The 12,146-nt window shown below is 45.9% G+C and overlaps 1 protein-coding gene and 1 pseudogene across 1 annotated transcript; one reads left to right on the top strand and one right to left on the bottom strand.

The window, feature by feature from the left end:
- The first annotated feature begins 331 nt into the window (after positions 1-331).
- LOC123156495 (uncharacterized) lies at positions 332-2,963 on the top strand. The gene is made up of 3 exons (XM_044574620.1): positions 332-952; positions 1,167-1,449; positions 2,709-2,963. Exons 1-3 carry the CDS (start codon positions 452-454, stop codon positions 2,747-2,749), a joined length of 825 nt encoding a protein of 274 aa, XP_044430555.1. The 5' UTR covers positions 332-451; the 3' UTR covers positions 2,750-2,963.
- A 328-nt stretch (positions 2,964-3,291) lies between these two features.
- LOC123156498 (disease resistance protein RGA2-like) lies at positions 3,292-11,849 on the bottom strand (annotated as a pseudogene).
- Between the last annotated feature and the right edge of the window lie 297 nt (positions 11,850-12,146).

Here is a 12,146-nt window from a genome sequence, read left to right as displayed (position 1 = left end):
TAAATTTGAACGAACTCGCCGATATTTGCGTTAAATTTGAGCCGTGTTTGCGCCGTATTCAACTTTTTCAAGAAAACGTGGGCGCCGCGACCGGGGGGAATCACGCCCCCATCGTGCCGGTTAGCGCCGGTGCGCCCCCGGGGGCGATTTTGAGCCCCTCCTGGGGGGCAACGGCTGAAGATGCTCTTAGCTGAGAAACAGAGAAATGTTATGCTTCGGAGGCCACGGCCCACAAGCCCACCTAGTGCCGAAAGCTGAGCCCGGGGACGGCGTCAGGCACACCTTGAAATACTCCGCCTTGGCGCCCAAACATAACCGTCGCAACCAACAGCTTCCGCTCCCCCCCTCTTCTCCCCGTCGCCAGAGCGCCAAGAAACCAAGAACCCGCTCTCCGTCTCCGCCGCGCAGAGCCCACCTCCTCTCCTCCGCAGAGATCCAGCTCAAGCGACCCATGGAGCTGTTCCACCACGGCCAGCACGTGCGGCTGCGGAGCCGCGAGCTCGGCACGTACCTGCACGCCGACGAGGACGGGCAGGGCGCCTCCCTCCACCACCGCCGGGCGTCGATGAACGCGGCCTGGGCGGTGCACGTGTACCAGCCCCCCCGCGCGCAGGTGCCGTACCTGCTCCTCCACAGCGCCGCCTACGGCCTGTACCTCGCCGCCACGGACGGGCCGGCGCCGGTAGGCCTCCGCGGGTTCCGCGTCGAGCTGCGCAGCTACGAACATCGTGAGGCGGACGCGGTCTGCTGGACGGCCAACCGGACGGGGTCCGGGGACGACGTCCTGCTCCAGCACTTCAACCTCGGCTGCCTCCGCGCCAACGGCAAGTACCTCCCCTGGAACAACGGCGCCAGCATCGGCCACATCAACGGCACGAGCACGATGATGCACTGGGTCGTGGAGCCCATCCCCGCCCGGGTGACCATGCCTCCCCTTCCACGTTGCACTGGGGTGAGTCCGCCATGCCCGCTTCTTGATTCTTCCCCGTCGAATTCGCGCGAGCTGGGTTCTTGGATTGGACGTCGTTACCATGCATCGGAATATGACCGCGGAGATCGAAATTCTTGGCTCTGTTCTTGCCAAATTTGCGCTTTCTTTGGCTTCCGCGTCTCAAATTCGTATCTGATGATTTTGATCTCCTGACGATGTTGGGGCTCAACTGCAGCTTACCCTCCCCCGCGCCATGCTGCCGTCGCGGCAGATCGTGTACGTGTGGACGGACAACCACGGGGACCTCATCACCAGCGGCTGGCACACGTTCAGGGGGAGATCCGTGTTCCGCCTGAGGAAGGAGCTGGCCAGGCTGCTAAACGCCGTCCAAGTCTTGGGCGTCGGCGACCTCGTCTTGTGCCTCCCCACACGCGATGGCCGGCTTTTCCCACTCCTCGTCGACCTGCCCAACAACCGCCAGAGCCTCCACGTCGTCTGCGTCGTCGCCGGGACGCCTCGTGAGTGCCCCTCCATATCCTCAATTCCCTACTCTTCTCCATTGGCAAGCAACTCTTGTTTGCACTAGTCTTGAACTTGTCCGGATGTTTTGGGTTTCATTTCAGTTGAGTGCTAATCTGCCCGTGGCCCGTGCTTGGGAAACAGTGTTCGAATCGAAACTAGTAGTAGTCTGAAAAACAGTTTGTTTGCTGAAACTTTTACAGCTACTCTGTTTCAGTTAGGAATCTGAACTGCTGTAGGATTATAGGCATCAGTAAAAGTTGCTGAATCAAATCAGTTGTCTGAAGCTAGTTGTTTGTTGGGGTGAAAATCATTTCATAACTCTAAAATCCACACTGTTTGTCTGAAGCTAGTTGGAAACTATTGGTTTTGATGTCATTGTGCTTCGATTCAGAGGATTCAGTTCTTCAATTTAATTAATACCAATATACCATATATATGCCACTAGTGGAAAACTTCTGAACTTCAAAACCCAAATCAGTTCGGTCTGCCTAGTTCAGATTCCCAGAGAAGATAGTGGTTTCTGTTTTTCAGCCTACTGTAACTGTTTCACAGAGAAAATAATGTTTTGCAGTAGTTTGAACTTGTCCGGATGTTTCGGTTTTGGTTTCAGTTGAGTGCTAATCTGCCCGTGCATGGAAAACAGTAGTCTGAAAAACAGTTTGCTGAAACTTTTGCTGCTAATCAGTTTCAGTTAGGAATCTAAACTGCTGTAGGATTATAGACATCAGGAAAAGTTGCTGAATCAAATCAGTAGGTGTTCAACAGGCACGAGATTATGCTAGAAGGTTGTCTCTGAAGCTACTCCCTCCGTCCCGAAATGTAAGACGTTTTTTTATACAATGATAGTGTCAAAAGGCGTCTTACATTTTGGGACGGAGGGAGTAGTTGTTTGTTGGGGTGAAAATCATTTCATAGGTCTAAAATCCTCACTGAACCTTGATATGGAAACTATTGGTTTTGATGCCACTGTGCTTCCATTCAGATGATTCAGTTCTTGAATTTAATTATTACCAATGTACCATATATATGCCACTAGTGGAAAACTTCTGAACTTCAAAAACCCCATCAGTTTGGTCTGCCTAGTCCAGATTCAAAGAGTAACTGTTTGTCAGCCTACTGTAACTGTACCGAGTAACACATTACATTGTTTTGAGGCTCTGTACATCTTCTTTCTTTCTTATCTTCGTATTTGAACTTGCTGCAGTACTTGTGACACATGATGCCTAACTGCTTAACTATTTTTCTGCTAATTCAGTTCACGCGGGGCTGCGGTATGCGGATGTCGATGCAGAGTAGAGAGATACCCCTACAAGTCGCCTTCCTGTCCACTTCTTCAGAAGTGTCGCCGCCTCGGACACGATGACATTAGAACCCAGTTCCTTCCGTTGAAATATGGGTTCAGGCAAACCCAGCATTTTTTGTGTTTCTGCTAGCTAGCTAAACTTGTGGTTTGTTCTCCTAACAGTAGGAAACCTATTTGCGTTGGCATCACGGTTATGAAATTCTGAAACTGTTTGAACAATGATGCAGTGGCATCAGTCTGTAATGTGTTGACAATGGCCGCTACTTTAAAGTTGCTAGCTGCATTTTCTCTTAGATGGAGCATTTGGTGTCGATGCAGATGTGGCGATTCTGCTTAAACTATGTTAATTTTTAAAATTTTAGCTTACCAATTAATGGTATTTCATATACTTTCTCTAGGGTAGGGGGGCTATGGCCCCCCTTGGCCCTAGTGAAGCTCCGCCGCTGGGTACAGGTCAAACTACATTTTCATATTGTGACAAGGCACGTCATATACCAATACAATGGATATACGCACACAGTACTGCTGACTCCAGTAATGGACCCTTCAGTCCGTAAATCCAACTGAATAAATGGGGTTGTTCGAATGAAAATCGCCATAGTTTGAACACAACCAAAGCAGCTTTCATTTTTCTGAACAGTAACACAACCAAACCAGTTAACCATATACAGTACAACCTTCGCAGACCTGGTTTGCATGAACATGTTGCCTATGCCGCGATTTGAATCACTGGGATGCACTGGCTTCAAATTAACGCGAAGCAACAATACAGATAGCACGGAGTACGTTTTGCAGCTGGGTGCTGTGTTTGCAGCATACAACAGAAATGAGAAAAACATCTATTTCACTGAGGAAGAAGCATCAGGAGGAGGGAGGTCTTCACTGCCACCATCTCCTTATTCGCATCATCATCATCGGTCACTTGGTTCCTGAAGGAGTGAAGGCCCTGGTTGGTCAGGGTTGGCTGTATCACCAGAGCGGAGCTCTGTCGGTTCCTGCATTGACCGTAGAGTTTTCAGTGAGATAGAAATGCTGAATTTAGAGAGACCATGCTCTACAAGATACTTCAAACAGATAAAGCATAGAGGTTCGCGTTTTCTGCTTGCACCTCTTGCCATGTGCCAAGGATGGTCGGCAGTGACCCAGCATCTGCACGCGGCATGTACCACTGCAACAGCAAAGTGAAAATCTTCAGTCTACTTTGTTAAGTTTGTGACTCTTTGTAGCATAGTAATATCAGCTATCGTGGAAATAAGAAAACTGTGCAGTCTCGTAAGGGGCACGAGTATAAGGGCATGTTTGGTTGGGCTCTGGACTGTCTGTTGCAAAAAAAAACAAAAAAAACAAAAAAAACTGTGGGCTCTCTGTTGTGGGAATATCGTAGGTCGTTTGGCAAACTGATTAGATATTAGATAATTGCCCGCCCCTTCCACGTGTGATTTCTAAGTTATGCATGGCCGTCCCTTAGGGCATATTGGTTGAAGAAGTTTCTTCTCTCTCAAAAAAAAAAACCCTTCTGAAATACAAGCTTCTTCCAAAGCATAGAGCTAGTAGTATAAGCCAAAAGCCAAAGCCAAAAGAACATAAACAGGTTACAAAAAACATGTTTCTTTTGGGTTTTTCTTATAAGACAAAAGCCACCTCCAACCTAACCAAACACCCCCTAAAGCCCTACCATGTGCTGCCTCCATTCTCTAGTATATTGTCAAACTAGCTTCAAAGAATTGACCTCGGGTATATCCGTACATGACATTCTATGATTCCAAGGTGACTTTTCACCATCATTTCGTGAGATATCCATGTCCTTCCGTATCCATATGAGTGCTTCCATGTTTGTGTACGGGACTAGAATAATCATAATGAATACTACACCAAGAGTAATGAGTAACATGATAAATGTTATGAGTGAGGGTAAATAGGTGCTTTAAATTAGAATGCCATCTTCTATTAGACCGACAAGGTCAATCTGATGTCTACATGAGCCAAAGCATTTAAGTAGGTCAATCAAGCCATACTGACCTCACTGGACTTTCGAAGTTTGCACTTGAAGAGTTCACCATTTCGCCACTCTGCATTCATTATTGGCTCACACTGACGTCAAAATGCTAGAGCATTAGAACAAGATGAGGGATGGAAGTGACCATCTTGTCATGTCACTGAATGAAATAAGATTATCCCAAAATCTTGAAGTCACTGTTTGACTGCGCTGCACAATATTTAAATACATCTTTTTAAGGAAAAATGGTTTGATTACATGAATGTTACCCAAAAGAAGAGGATGATTTGGAATTCTAGTTACTAGTATGGTGTTACAGAATCATTGTTTCGATAGCATCTTGCGCATAAAAAGAAGCACATCACACTTCTGCATGGGGTGTCAAGTAATAGCACAGGTGAAAAGTATAATTCAGAAATGGATCTTGCACAGTTACCTTGACATCGGCTAACAATTAGGAAGAAAGTAATTGTGTAACTTTTGTATCAAAAACATTAAAAAATGGTATGTCCGTATATTTAAGGTGCTGAACAGAACTTACACCAATTATTTCCACAGAAGTGATGTGTCTTATCATGTCCAAAATCACTACAGAAGGCACCTGCTTGAGTGTCCCCTGGCAATCCTCGATTCTTAAGGCAATCTGGTGACGATCATAAACAAACTGGGATAGGTTGAGCGGTGGTTTGCTCTTTATGATGTGAAGTTCACACAGCGAGGAGAGTTTACACAACCATCCAGGCATGTCGCTCTCATGCAACTCCAGTTTCTGAAGGGAGGTAAGGAGGAGGATGCTTTCTTGCCAACTGCTCATATTTGTACAGCCATAAACTGATAGTAATCTCAGGAATTTGAAGTATTGGAGTCCTGTGCATCTACCATGTAAATAGAAGCAGAATAGTTCTGATGTGGGCATGTCCCAGGGAGGATCATCATGGTGCTCCGGCACTATTACCTCACTAGTCACACTGATAATGCACTTTGAGCAGACTGGAAGAAATGGCACAAACTTAAGCTTTGGACAGTCAAAAACCTTGAGTAGTTGAAGATCAGGGAAGATCCTCACATGAGTAGCATGTGCTGCAGTAGCATGCGCGGTAGTCCACCTTTCAAGATTAGGCATGCTCCCTATCTTGAGGGTTTGTAGCATCGGCAAACAATTGCTGCCCCCGGAAATATCCTGATGCACTGTCTTGAGATCAGGCATCTGTCGTAGTGTCAATGAACGTAGCTTTTCTAGACAGCCAAGGAAGGGAAGTCGGTCACAGCCAATGAAACTGTCAAGCTCAAGATTTACAAGATTCTTGAGACAGGATGGCATATTCGTCAACCAATTGACCTGTAAAAAGAAGATGCCAAACTATCAGAAACTATGATTCTTTTCCTACATTTTGTTGAGGTTTATTGTCCATTTGTGTTCTTTTTGTCATTCAGAATTCTACTTGAAACCTGGTTCCACCAGAAACTGCATATTGTTGGCACACAAAATTATCTTTTTCAATTCATGGGTCTATGATTTGACAGATTACAATGTTAAATGACAGCATGCAATGCCCTACTTGAAATATATGTGATTTCTATACTGATCTGTATCATTTTGTGAAGAGTGAAGCGTGTCAAAGTAAGAAAAAACGTGTCTTGTTGATTATGCTTCTTACCTCTTGTTCATTTACTAATTTAGTCGGTTGGCTACAACAAATTGACAGGTCCACCAATGCAGTAAGATGTAGTACTTGCTCTAGAGTGTTATAATTTACTGGGCAGTTACGGATTTTCAGACACTCCAGTGAAGTGACACCTCCCAAGCATTCAGGAACATTGCTCATAGCTATATCTAAACTCTTCAGTGAAGTTAGCATGTCAATGCTATCTCTCCAGTTATCCAGACCTATGCAGTGGCGCACACCGAGGAACTTGAGGGAGGTAAGAGCTATGTTTTCAAGGCGTCCAGGCGCTTTAAGGCGCTGGGGGGGCGCCTCAACGCCTAGGCGCTCAAAGCGTGAGGCGAGGCGACGCCTTAGACACTTATTATTAGGCGCTAGGGGTACTAATATGGCAGCCATGAGTGGACATGTAACTGATTCATACCTTGAATTTCCTGGTTGTTGAGCCCACATAGCATCCATTCCTCCCATCTTGTTTCCCATTTCTGCCTTCCACAATAGAAATCTGCATAAAGATGAACATATATCATATATGGTTAAAACTAAACTTAATTAATAGATCACCATTGGTAAAAAAACAGAGTAGATGACAGAGCAAGTGCAAAACAAGATGACAAACATGAGTGCATTACATATTACATAAACTTGGCCGGAGAGGGGGATGGCCGGCGGAGATGGATCTTGGCCGGAGAGGGGAAGGGCCTGCGGAGGAGGAGCTTGGCCGGACAGGGGGAGGCCGGCGGAGGAGGAACGGATCTGGGCCGGCGGCGTGAGAGACTGAGAGGAGAGAGCTCCTCTCTCTTTTCCCCTCGATTTGGAGTCACAGGTGTGTTCCCCTCTCTCTCCTGCCTCTGTTTACCCCCTCTCTCCCGCCCAATTTCTCTTCCCTCCCGCCAATTCCTCTTTCTGGCGCGCGCCAGCTGCTGGTTCCCGCTCAACCTGCCCGCGCATGTCCAGGGCGTCCAAAATCAAGCAAAGCGGCGCCTTGGACGCCTAGGCGACGCCTTGGACGCCTCAACAGCACAAGGCGGACGCCTTAGACAAAAAACTAAAGCGACGGCGACGCCTTGACGTTCGCGAGCGCTCTGACGCCTAGGCGTCGCCTAGGCGACGCCTAGGCGACGCCTTGAAAACATAGGGTAAGAGACTGCAACCCTATCAAACCATCAGAAGATAATGTGCAGGAATCGATCAGCACCCTTATTGTTGGCAGGCCAGTTGATTGAACTCCTGACGATAGAACTTGATTGCTTCTATAAATTTCCAATGACACAGATCGAGGAAGGAACGGCTGAAATCTCAACTTTGGACATTTGTGTATCTTCAGATGATGAAGAACTGGGAACATCAATTCCACATCATTGCCACTTACAGTAGCATCTGTGTGCCATTTTTCCAGGTTTGGCATATTCTCTATCACAATGTTTCTTAACTTCTGAAATGGTCTAGCACCCCCTGAGAATTCTTGATTGACTTCCTTGATATGAGGCATGTCAGATATCACCAACATATGTAGCTTAGGCAGTTGTCCAAGAGGTGGAAGGCAGACACATGTTTCCAGATGGCGTAGTTCAAGGTGAGCAAGGTTTGGGAGGAAAGATGCAATGTCTGTCATCCAACTAGGAAATGTACAAAAAGTACAGCCCAACAATTCAAACCGCTCTAGTGTCCTTGGAGGTTGCAATTTCTCAAGCACGGCCTCTTGAGGCACAAGTTCTTGTGCTAGTTCTGTACCAGTCCCATAACCATGCCCCGAGACCATCAGTGACTGCAGCTGCCGCCTTTTCCATAATTGCAGTTCCTCAACTTCCGCAAGATTCTGCACACGCCCAAGATCTCCAACTAGAAGAGTATTATCCTTTATGCTTAAATCACTTGGTTTATTCTCCCCAGTAAAGAAAAAACTAGACCTGGAGCTACTTAAAGCATTAAAGAACACGATATCTTCTTCATTTTCCCATGACCAATTGACAAGGCCATCTGCCAACAGAATCTTGAGATTAGACATTTCAGCTATCCCCTTCGGAATGTTGACATTACCATTGCCAATGTATGACATGTTCAGCTCTTCAAGTTTGACTAAATTGCCATAGTTACCAGGTAACTCATGAAGATCCGTGCACCATGATATATTCATATACTCTAAATTGACAAGTTCACTAACAGATTCAGGCAATGCAGAAATCTTAGAACTTGACAGGTCTAGATACTGGAGTTGTTTGAGATTCCCGAATGACTCTGGAAGTACAGTTAGTTCCCAGCAGTCAGATAGAATTAGTACCTTCAAAATTTTAAGTCCAGAAATAGATTCAGGCAATTTCTGAAGCTTGTGACAATCTGACAGATCCAGAGTCTCAAGGTTGCCAAATAGTTCTGGTAGCTCTTTAAGTTCATAACAACATGACAAATTTAGACCCTTCAAATGATCAAGTTTAGCAAAAGAATCAGACAATGCATCAAGTTTCCAACAGTTAGAAAGATCTAGAACACGAAGCTTTTGAAGGCTACCGAGACTCTCTGGAAGCTTTGTTAAGTCACAACAAGATGATAAATCCAGAGTTGACAGGCTAAAAAGATTGCCAAAATGTGGAGGCAACTGCAGAGCAGTTTGACATGTCTAGATACTGCAAGTTTCCAAGACTACATAATGATTCTGGCAGTACCAAAAGATTAGAACAACCACTCAGATTTAAATAACGCAGCTTCTCAAGAGAACCCATGTCCTGTGGAAGTGCCCCAATCAAGCTACCTGAGAGCTTTAATGCCTGTAAATTCTGCAGACTGCTCAAGTGATTAAGCGTTTTATCTTGCATTCCTGAAGCATCAAGGTACCTCAGTAGCTTCAACTGTTTGATGCGACTTGGCAGCACCAAAAGAGAACATCCACTTAAATTCAAGACTCTCAAGAATTTAGTAGCAAATATTTTATTAGGGATCTTTTCTTGCTTCCATTCGTTAACATGGAGAGCCCTCAGTTTTCGCATCATCTTGTTAGGGAGAGTTGTTGGACTGCAATTGGTGAGCACTGCATAACGGCAATCACTGTGTGTGGAACTAACTTTAAGGTTACTCTCAGTGTCAAGGAAAAGTAGGTCCACCATCGCCAGGGATCTTGCCAAGTCATATACTAGGTCATGCAAACAGAATACATTTGGTGCTTCAATACATTTCCTGGTAATCTGGAAGAAAAATGTTACAAACAAACACCATGTGCCAGCCAAATACTGAGCAATTCCACTTTTAAAGACAAAAACAACAGAACAATCCAACACAAAAGTATGATGAGCTGGTTTGGATAACACCCACGACATACACTCGTATTTTCAAGTCTACATACTACAATGTTCTGTAGCTGCAAGTGATGCATATTCATAAATAATCACAACACTTGGATGACATCTACACCTATGATTGCATATTGAATTCACATATTGGTTCTTCTGCTTCCATAAATTCGGAACTGGATCATGGTATGAGACTATCTGGTATTTGATAAGGAACAGAATGAAACTAAACTTGAGAAAATATTTATAAAAGCCTACAGGGTGACTCAGGTGTTTGTGTAGTTGAAATCTGAAGGAAGGACATCCCCAAAAGTTGTTTAACATACTCCTCACCGTGCCTTTCAGGATGGAACGACTCATTAAGCCGAATAAACCCAAGTGCAATCCATTGTTGGATCAGCAAGTCCTTATCAATGTAACTGCCTTTTGGGAAGACAGAGCAATACACAAAGCATAATTTCAAGGTGGCAGACATATGTTGAAAGCTCAACTTCAATGATGGTAGGACACTCTCAAAAGATATATCTTGTTTTTCCTCCAATTCCCAGAGGTGACTATCCCTGATATCTTCCCACTCATCAACCCCTTCCTTGAATTTTAGTATAAATGCAAGCGATCTCACAGCTAGAGGAACACCTTTGCACTTCTTTACTATATCTCTGCCGATGTGTTGCAGTCTTGCTTCTTTGGCTTCAGAGACGAAGGCTGTTTCCTTAAAAAGATCCCAACATTCTCCATCAGATAAACTGTCCAGCCTGTGGCATAGAACAGGGTCCATGTTTATAGCGATTTTCTCATATCGTGTAGTAACTAAGACCATGCTTCCTTTTGCACCAACATTCAGAAAATCCATCAACTTCACCAGTTCATGCGGGTCTTCCTCCCAAATGTCATCCAGAACGATCAAGAAAGTCTTGTCCTTGAGCAATCCTTTCAGTTGTGTCTTCAAGTGATCCAAATCACCAGAACAATTTGCTTCAAGTTTGGAAAGTATCGACTTCCCAATTTTAATCAAATCATATTTCATAGACACATGAATCCAGACCCTACAATCGAAGGCTCTGATCACAGGCTCAGCATTGAAGGCCAGCCGGGCAAGTGTCGTCTTCCCTAAACCGCCAAAGCAATGTATCGAGATAACAGAGAGCTCTTTCTCAGTGTGCCTGAGCAAAGTGCTCACTACTGCTTCTCTGTCCTCCTCTCTCCCCACAATATATTCTCTGAAATCTGACCATGTTTCTCTTCAGCTGATACCATCATCCTGATCATGGAGATTGCTGCTCGTGCCACCATGGGATCTAGCAAGTCCAGCATCTGCTTGAATTCTTCCTAATCTTTCCCTCATCTTCCTCATTTTGTGAGCCAAGATACTGCGCGACAGAGATATATTATAGCAGCAGCGAGACCCCTGTTGGCAGTAGTTAACGCCCGTTCAGTAGGAAAAAGATGGTGAAAATGGAAGTATGAAACATACTGTCCAGCCTATAATGCAAACTATGGGAGGAAGGTTACAGGTGTGTAGTAATATGTGAAGATACAGAAAAAACATTCGTGTAAATTACAGTTAGCTTATAATTCCTCTGAACAACAATCCACCATCACCACACCACTCCCAAATTAGGGAAAGCGACATTTTGCTAACAAAATTGCACACTTTGGAAACTGCAGCTTCAGAGTTAGTGATGCACACATGTCAATTTCCGGTGCGCCAAATTAGCGAATGCGAAAAACACGAACCTCGCGGAGCCAGTTGCTGCGGCGGCCCCGGGCGCCGGCGTCCGCGAACTCCTCCAGCAGGTCCTCGATGTCCTGCGCCGCCGCCTTGAGGCGCCCGAGCAGCAGGCGCGTCCTCTCGTCCATCCTCGCCGGCGCCGGCCCCTGGGCGGCGTCCGCGTCCCTGAGCGCCGCGTGGATGGTCTCCAGCGTGTCCCCCATGGCCCCCAGGTCGTCCTTGAAGCTCGAGAGCAGGCCCGCCTCGCGCTCGGCCGCGACGCGGATCATGTTCACCGCCTCCTTCACCACCGACGACGCGAGCGTCTCCCCGACGCTGAAACCCATCGCCAGGAGAGTCGCCAAGAAATGGATGGAATTGGAGATGACAACGCGGCCGCTCGGTCAACTAGCCAAGTGCCGATTCAACGCCCGCCTCCCTGGAGCTTAGTGCTGTGAAAGCGAAATAAGTGCTCCCTCCCTTTTTAGTTTAAAGGACTGAATTCACTCAAAAATCTTTTCAACCAATATACCCCGATCCTAGTGTTCGATTAGTAGAATCAATTTTGTATTCCCTCGGTTCCCAGTGTAAAAAACGCTCTTATATTAGAGCATCTCCAACAGGCGCGGTAGACATCCCGCGCGCTGCAAAAATTGACAATTTGGTGCGCGCGCGGCCGTTGGCACGCTCCAGCAGACGCTGTAAAATAAAGTGTGCATAGAAAATTTTAGCGCA

This window comes from Triticum aestivum, chromosome 7B (genome assembly GCF_018294505.1).
Source record: "Triticum aestivum cultivar Chinese Spring chromosome 7B, IWGSC CS RefSeq v2.1, whole genome shotgun sequence".
Classification (NCBI taxonomy): Eukaryota; Viridiplantae; Streptophyta; class Magnoliopsida; order Poales; family Poaceae; genus Triticum; species Triticum aestivum.
Note: the sequence above shows the minus strand (reverse complement) of the source record. Positions and strands in the feature narration are given on the sequence as shown.

What these genes read in the sequence shown, in the direction of transcription:
- LOC123156495 (XM_044574620.1), top strand. Translation starts at nt 452, where the DNA reads ATGGAGCTGTTCCACCACGGCCAGCACGTGCGGCTGCGGAGCCGCGAG. An exon ending in CCCTTCCACGTTGCACTGGG is followed by an intron (nt 953 to 1,166) that starts GTGAGTCCGCCA and finishes GCTCAACTGCAG; the next exon opens with CTTACCCTCCCCCGCGCCAT. An exon ending in CGTCGTCGCCGGGACGCCTC is followed by an intron (nt 1,450 to 2,708) that starts GTGAGTGCCCCT and finishes CTGCTAATTCAG; the next exon opens with TTCACGCGGGGCTGCGGTAT.